At 56.7% G+C, this 8,273-nt stretch overlaps 1 protein-coding gene across 1 annotated transcript; it reads right to left on the bottom strand.

The window, feature by feature from the left end:
- Positions 1-587: 587 nt before the first annotated feature.
- On the bottom strand, positions 588-3,482 carry LOC102754518 (transmembrane protein 102). Its single transcript, XM_006761636.2, is given in 3 exon segments — positions 588-2,322; positions 2,324-3,185; positions 3,269-3,482. Coding segments are annotated over 3 exon segments (1,440 nt in total). The 3' UTR covers positions 588-1,958.
- Between the last annotated feature and the right edge of the window lie 4,791 nt (positions 3,483-8,273).

Here is an 8,273-nt window from a genome sequence, read left to right as displayed (position 1 = left end):
GCCTTTAGACTGAGAAGGTTCTAATGTTTTAGCAGCCCAAGTAAGCAAACGAAAACCTAAGTTTATAAAGGCCTCAGAGTTAATTTGAAAACTAAGGACAACCAATCACAAAGAGCCACCTAGGCTTTTCCAAGTAAGGCTCGCACCCTCGGGCCCCCTTGCTGGCTCCACCGGATCCAGCAGCCTACGTACCTCTCAGGCAACCCCACCTGGACTTTTGCCCCCTCCCCTGCTCTCCAGTACTCTGTCCCCACTTACCCTATCCCAAAGTCATAACCCTCAACATCTCCAATACGTGGTTCCAACACCCCCAGGCATCTTTTCACCCTATTTCAGGGCCCCTGAACTCCTGCCAAATCCACTTCTATGATCTAAAGGCTGTGGATCCTTAGCTTTGGGAATATTAGCTCACCCCACCCCTGCGGGGGCCCTGCCAGGGTCAGGGAAGAGCCCAACTTTGCCACCCTCGAAGTGAAGAGGGTCTCCCACTTTTCCCCACTGAAATCCCCCCAAACTATGTCTTGGAATATCCAGGCTGTTCCTGTTCAGTGAGAACGGGTTATCAGACTCCGTCTCTAGACAATACCTTTTTTTTTTTCTCACCAAGTCACCCCCATTTCTAGTGGCTCAGGGTTCAAATTGCTGAGCCCATGTTACCCTCCACTATTTTTGAAGTCACCTCCAAATCCACCCTTCCTGGTGGATACACCAGGTAGGTGTCTGGGGGGCCCTCTGTCAACCTGGAAATAAGGAGCATCCGTTTTGGTGGTGGGTTTTTTTTTTCCCCTCCGGCCGCCCCTTAATTTCCTCAGGAACAGCTGGTGCTGTTTAGATCCCACCCCCTCCAGTCCAACCAGCCCCGCAAAAGAGTGCGCCCAAGTCACCAGTTCCCAAATGTGAACAGGCCCCCTACAAATCTGAGCGCATCGCTGCTACAGGGCTTCCCCCCTCCTCCCTGGGACTACCTATAGCAACCCCCTTTTCCCCGACGCCCCTCCACCTGTCCTGTCCTGTAGATCCCGCGACGGGTGGTGCTGGCCCGGGTTCCAGGCTCCTCCCTCCCTGTCCCCCGCAAACGGAGCTTCCCTCCACGCCCGGCTAGGCGTCCTGGGCCCCCAGAAGAGTGAAGGTGTCCCCGCAGAGCGCCCTGGTCCGGCAAAATCAGAGCACGGCCTGGCGGCTGGACCCAGCGCAGCGGCGGTAGAGGCGGCAGCAGTAGCAGCAGCGACAGTGGGAAGCTGAGGCGGCCGCGGCAATCGCAACCGCATCTCGCACTTCTCCGAGAGCCAGCCTGGGGGCGGGGCAGGGGGCGGAGACGCCAGGAAAAGGGGGTTAAGTTGGGCGGGAGGAACCCTGGGGTTCCTTAGAGGCAGGGGGAGCTGAGGCAGGGCCGCATATCTGGGTGTTCAGAGGAGGAGGAACCAAGGTGACTCCATTGAATGGAACCCTGGATGAGGGGAGGGAAATGGGGCTTAAGATCAATGGAAGGGTGAACACCCAGAGAGTGAAGGGACCCTACGGCCCAGGATGGGAGGACAGGACTGAATGAGGAAAGTGGGGGTAATAACTGAAGAGACTGGGGGGAGGGAGTCGAGATCCAGCTTGGGGCGAAATCCGGCCTCCTTAATATGACTGCTTTTGTGTGAGACGAGTTAGTCTGTCTCCGATCTCCATACCGCTCTCCTTTCCACTTATCCTCCCCCTCCCGCCTATAGACTCCGAAGAGACCGTAAGAATTGGGGGGAGATAGTTGCTAGAGGCTGTACTAGGGCAAGAGGGATGCTGGCCACAGGTTTGGAGAGCAGGGAAGCCAGACGGGAAAGACCTGTACCCGGGATGGAGCGCGAGGCGAGTGGAATGATGGGGAGGAACCGCAAGGATGCCTTCTTGAACGGAATTTTGGGTCCAGGGTGCTAAGTGTCTCCCAAGTGAGGGACTTTCCATGCTGGTAGGAGTCCTTAATGGGCCCCGCCTCCCACACCAGCTAAGCCGCCCCCCTTGCGCGCAGTCTTGGCCTCCTCCACCGTGGCGCACAGGGCCCGGGCAGGGTCCCCACGAAGCCGGGCCAACGCCATAAGCAGCGCAGCCGCGCTGTCCCCTGCCCAGAGCTTTCGGCCGCTCAGAAAATAGTGGGGCAGAGTCCCGGCCTCGAGCGCACGGCTCAGCTCATCCAGCAGCCCCAGGCAGCAGGCGCCGGCATTCTCCGGCCGCGCCAGATAGAGCGCAGGCAGCCGCTCGCAAGCCCAGTAGAGTAACGTCCGCAGAAGGTAGGGCGCCGCGGCCCGGGTCCCGGCCACCAGCGGGAGCAGCGGAAGCGCCCAGCCGCTCTGTGTCCCCGCCCGGCACCAGGTAGAAGGACGACGACTCGGAGGCCAGCGGGCCGGCCCACGAGTGGCTCCGAGCCCCCTCGGGCCAGCCATTCACGGACACTACGGGGATCAGGTCGAAAAGCAGGACACGGCGTGGGGGCCCTGGAGTAGCCAGGAGGATGGTGGTGAATCCCGCGTGGCGGGCTGCGTGGACCAAGAGCGGGGCACCAGGGACCGGGATCAGGGTCTCGGCGACCTCAGCCAGCACAGCGAAGAACCACGCAGCCACCTTGGCCGGGCACAATGTGGGCCACGCCTCCGGAGCCTCCGACAGCGGCGGTGCGGGACTCTCCGTGGTTGCTTTGGTGACGTCACCACCCAGTTCTTTCGGGGATGCGGGAAAGCCGAGGTCGGTTACATCTGGCCGAGGCGACTCGGGCCCGGAACGGTTACCAGGTGATTTTTCCAAAGGCACGTGCGGGTCCAGCTCGGTGACGTCACCGGGCGGTTGGTCCACGGAGCTTTGCTGATCCTGGGGACTTTGTTCGCTTTCGGTGCGGGGGGCCGACTCGCGTCCTCCTGGGACTGGGGGTCCCAGGCAGTCCTGCCACGCCTCTCGCACCGAGGTTCCCTGCATCGATTCCGGGAGGCAGAGCCGGGCATAACAGGATTCCATGTCCAGTTGCAACTCCTGCCCGATGCCATCGAGAGAAAACACGGGCACCAGCAGGGTGAAGCCGGCGTCGTAGTGAGGCCCCCGGGCATAGGGGCCGAGGGGTGAAGGCCCCAGATCCACGGAGCCCTCGCGAATCCCGCCACGAAGCAGCAAGAGCTCGGCTTGGGGCGGAAAACGGGGGTCTCGGCGGTGAACCAGACCTGCGGGAAGAGAAGGGATTGTGATACGCAACTCCGGGGCGGGGCTGAGCGGCGCGTTTCCGAAGCCGGGGAGGGTTACTCACCGAGTACAGAAAAAACAAAGTCCTTGGCCCGGAGGAGGTCTGGGCCCGTCTTGGGCCCGTCCCTCCAGCTCTCCTGCACTCCTAGCTCCTGGATGAGCTGGGTCAGTTCCTGGAGCTGCGCTCCGGAGCAGAAGTCGATGTCCGTGAGCGGGCGGGCTGGGGCCGGGGGCGGCGGGCCCCACCAGGGGGCACTCCCCCAGACCGCGGAAGCCATGCGGCTCTATGGTTTGGGGCCGGGGAACCACACAGGCGAGAGGAAGCCTTGACCGGCCAAAAGGCACCTCCGCTCTTCTCTCCTCCCGAGGCCGACAGAGCGCCTCAGGCAGGTGCGCCAACGGGTCTGCAGATAAAGGGCTGTGAGTTCCGTCTTGAAAACGAACAAATAAAGACCTCCTCTGTCCTTGCCCTTTCTCCTATTCTGGTCCCCGCCCCCTGGGCCGGTTCACCGGACTCACCCCTCCTTCGGCACGTGATAGCCCTCCGGCGTCCCTGTCTACCTCCCCGGACCCCTTTTTCGGAAAAGGCTTCAGGTCTGCGGCTTCCCTCAGGGGCAACTGCGAGAGCTGGGAAGAGAATAGCTAGACTAGAGCAATCCAACAGGTAGCTTCTTCCTGCTGCCCGCAGGGCCACGCCCCGGAGCTCCAGCCTCGCCCCTTTCTAGGAGCCGTCCAGGTGGCCCGGGCCGGCCCCGCCTCTGTCAACACTGCCTTCGCTCTTTTCAGATCTCGCGCTGGCCGGGGCGTTGCAGTTTGTTCCGCGTTACCAGAGCGATGGGGCTACGCCCCCACATCCTTTACTGTTCCTCTCAAGTGCCTGGTGGAGTTGGAGTTTCTATGGAGATAAACTGTTCTGTTTCTTTCCAAGCCCAGGTCAGAACCACACAAACATTCCTTGGAGTTGGAGCAGAAGGGTGATAGGATATATCTAAATAGCAAACAATAATGGTGGACACACCTCAGGGCCTGGGGAGAAACAGGGGCCCCTCTATCCCATGTGAGTAGCGGAGCCCTGGTCATGTAGGTCTAGAAGGGTTCTTCCATGTACTTAGAACTGCATCTTGGAGATGAGACTGCGTCCTAGAGAGGCTGCACATGACCCGCCCAAGGTCAGAGCCGAGCCAGAGAGGTGTTAGAAAGGAACTCCCCTTGGAGTCGGTGGTAGTCGTGTGAGGCAAGAACACACAGGTGGTGACCCAGGAGTGGACATCTGACTCGGGGAGGGGACATATTAATGATACCCACCTCAGTGACACATGTGTGGTGACGGGAAAAACACTTTGGAATCTCATACCTGGTGTGTACACAGATGAGTTATCAGGACTGAAAATCAAACCCAGAGGAAACTCCCAGTTGGGCGGGGGGGGGGGGGGGGGGGGGGCAGAGCACAGGGAAATTATGGGGAAGAAAATTGTTTTTGGTTACCAATGCTTTCAGGGACGAAGCTTAAGTCCAGGATGACAAGGGAGCCAGAATAACGGGACAAAAGTTAGGACACCAGGGACAGGCTTACAGATCAGACCTATGCATTGGGGGACGAGGACTTCTTACATACCCCTTCCCCTGGGGACTATCCCTGGAGTGATAGCCCATGGGCAAGAGAATTAAACAGAAACACCTAGAAAAATTAGAGGCCTGTAAAGGAAGGGACTCTCAGAATCCAGAGCTCAATTTGGGAAGCCCAGGTCTCAGGCGTTCCTAGTCACTGACAAAGAGAGCTCTTCTCCCTTAGCAACTCAGAGCCCCAAACACTGCCCAGAACTGGGGAGGCAGGTTTCCATACATCCGGTTGTGACCCGAGAGACCAGATCAGGAAAACTGAAGACTGGGCTCTCTCTCACATTCTGGGGTAATCAGGCATCTGGCATCCCTACATCTTACCTCCTCCCCAGAGGTGGCCTCTGAGCCACCCTAAAAATTAGAATTACGTTCTCTGGGCTCTGTGGGAGTTTTGAAGAAGCTGGGGATGGGTGACAGGGAAAGGAAAGTGACTCTAAACTCTAAAGCATTACTGCCTAGTAGGATTTGCTGTAATGATGACAATGTCCTAAATCTGTCCTGTCCAATGTAGTAGCCACTAGCCACCCATGTCTATTGAGCACTTGAAATGTAAATAATGAAACAAAAAAACAGAATTTTAAATTTTTTTAATTTTAATTAATTTACATTCTAAAAGCCATGGATAGCTAATGGCTAGTGTGTTGGAAAATGCAGCTCCAGGGCCTTGGGGATCATGGGTTTAGCTCTGCAGCTTTGGAGGAAAAGGGGCAAGTATAGTTCCAGCTCCCATCAGACCCTGAGAGTGGCCAGTGTCAGCAGTGGGGCTGGGGTGGATGTCCTCAATCAATCACAGAACATTTCTCTCCCCTCTTTATTCCTAATGCACCTTGGTCCCCTCTTTTTCCGAGGGCCTCATTACACACTGATATCCCCACTCAGTGTTCTCCGCTGAGTTGCTGGGTGCCTCTTGGCGAAGGCGCCTGGGAGATAGAGCTTCACACTTGTCTCTGCCCACTCCGAACTGCCTCTGGCGGGCATCGAAGACCACATGCCCTACCCGGTTGCCTGACCCAGCGCAGTGAGTCTTCAAGTTGGGTTTGGGAGGCATAGCCATCTGGTGATAGATCTGGCTAGCTGGAGGAGCTGTATCCACAGGACGGTACACCCACTCTTGGCCACCTACTTGATGGGAGGATGGTTGTAACTCAATCAATACAGGTACCTCTGAGAAGGTTTGCAGGTCACTGTAGATCACCTGGGCCTTGGAAGGGCAGGAGTACTGACCGAGCGGGTCAGGAGTCCGTGGGAGATGCTGCTCTGCATTCTTCCGAGGAGTCTCCTCACATACAAATGACTTCGTCGAGGGCAGCAAGGGCTTTGGAATCTGAGAGGGACCCAAGACTTGGACAGAGTTAGTACCTAGAGCAAGGCCTGGGTTCTTGTGGAAGTCAGGATTGGGGATAAGGTAATAGTCCTTGTGGAGGCTCGATTTCTCGGTAAGGCTGTGAGTCGTGGGGAGGCCAGAGTCTTGGGTAAGGCTTGGGCCCTTCTGTGGGCCAGGGTCTTGATTAATTCCTGCGTGCTTGTGGAAGTTAGGGTTTGGAATATGTTCTGGGCTCCTGTGAATTCCAACATCTTGGGCAAAGCCACATTTCTTTTTTGCTTCATTGGCTTGGATAAGGCCTGGATTCATATAGGGGTCAGAATCTTTAGTCGGGCCTAGATTTCTGTAGTCTCCTGAGTCTTTGGTGAGGCCTGAGCCCTTATGGAAGCCACAGGTCTGGGCAAGGCCCGGGCTTTTGAAGTGACCAGATTCCTGGCCTGAGCTCTTGTTTCCTTCAGAGTGTTTGGCAAGGCATGGGCTCTTCTGGGGGCCAGAATCTTGGGCAAGGCCTAGACTTCTGGAGACTCCCCAGTCTTGGGCATTACCTGTACTCTTGTAACCTCCGGAATCTTGAGAAAGGCCGGGGCTGTGGTGGAGGCCAGTTGTTTGGGAGTGATCTTGACTTTTGCAGAGCACAGTCTCTTGCACAAAGCCTGGGCTCCTCTGAATGTCAGAATTTTGGAGAAATGTTAGGTTCTTATGGAGGCCAGAGGGTTGGGTGAGACATGGGCTCCTAAGAATACCTACATTTTGAGGCGGACCTAGGTGCTTTTCCGGGCCAGGCTCTGGGGTGATTAGATTCTTGCGAAGGCCAGAGTCTTGGGCAGGCCCTGAACTCTTGCAGAGATGAGGATGCTGGGTAAGGCCTGGCAGCTTTGTTAGGCCTGGATCTTGATCGAGGCCTGGGTTCTTGGAAACTCGAGAGTCTTTGGAAGGGCCTGCGGTTCTTAGGAGGCCAGAGTCTTGGGTGAGGCCCAGTCTCTCATGAAGTTCAGAAGATTGGGGTTGGATTGGGGGTTGGAAAATGGTGGAGAACTGGGAAGGAATGGGAAACTGGGAAGAGGGTATCGAGATTGGGGGTAAGGTGGGGGTTTGTGTTGAGGTGGAGGGCTTCACCTGGTGGTTGGTAGATTGTTGAAGAACAAAGGATCTGGGAGAAACAAGAGGGAGAGAAAGAGTGCATGGTGGAGGAGCAGTGTACACTGAATTCTGGACACTGGTGGGAGAATGAAAGCAAGGTTGAGAAGGTGAAGCATCCTTGGAGTAGACCAGGAATTTGGGGTAGACTGGAGGCTGGGGGTCTGTTTCTCTCCTCTCAGAATTGCAAGGCTGGAAGCTGCGGTACGGGAAGGTCTTAGGCTGTAAGAACTTGTCTTTGGCATCATTTGAGTTATTCCATCCCATATTCTCCAACTCCGGGTAACCTACTATGGATCCTGTGGAGGTGTTGGCAGTATCCCCACTAAGTTGCTTCGATGTTTGCTCGACTTTACCAGAGTTTACCAGGCCCTCTCTGTCTTGGGGCCTGAAGAGGGTACCCAAGTCCTTTCTGGAATACCCAGTGTTCTGGGTGGGGCACCCATAGAATAAGTTCTTCTTTACCATGGGGGTAGCATAGATCACATGGCCAGTGGAGAGGTCTTGATTGAAGACAGTCAGGGTAGAGGGAATAGGAGTTAGGCTGTGGGTAAGGGTGGAGGTAGGGGTAGGAGTAGGAACTGGAGTGGTAGTTGGGGTCATGACCAGTGCTGGGGCGAGGATTGAAGCAAATTTTGGAACAGAGGCTGGGGCAGGAGTAGTAGCAAGGGCAGAAGTTAGAGGAGGGTCTGGGGCAGAGGTTGGGGGAGGGACCAACGTGTGGGCATGGGTATAGGTCAGATGAGCAGGGTTGCTGGTTGGGGTATGGACTGTTAGATGCTCACCTATGTAGTCCATGGAGTGGCCTAAGGCATGCGAGGAAACCTTGGCTGGGGCCTGGGCCAGGGTATGCTCAGGGCCATGGGCCTGGGTGCCAGTATGCTCAGATGGGTGGACTGGGGGGCGGGTCTGGGCCTGGGTAGGGGTGTGCTTAGGTGTGCAGACTATGGAGTGGATCTGGGCCTGGGTAGGGCGGTGTTCAGAGGGG

The sequence above is a fragment of the Myotis davidii genome, unplaced genomic scaffold, assembly GCF_000327345.1.
Source record: "Myotis davidii unplaced genomic scaffold, ASM32734v1 scaffold37, whole genome shotgun sequence".
NCBI classification, from domain to species: Eukaryota; Metazoa; Chordata; class Mammalia; order Chiroptera; family Vespertilionidae; genus Myotis; species Myotis davidii.
This window is presented reverse-complemented; position numbering and strand designations above follow the sequence as displayed.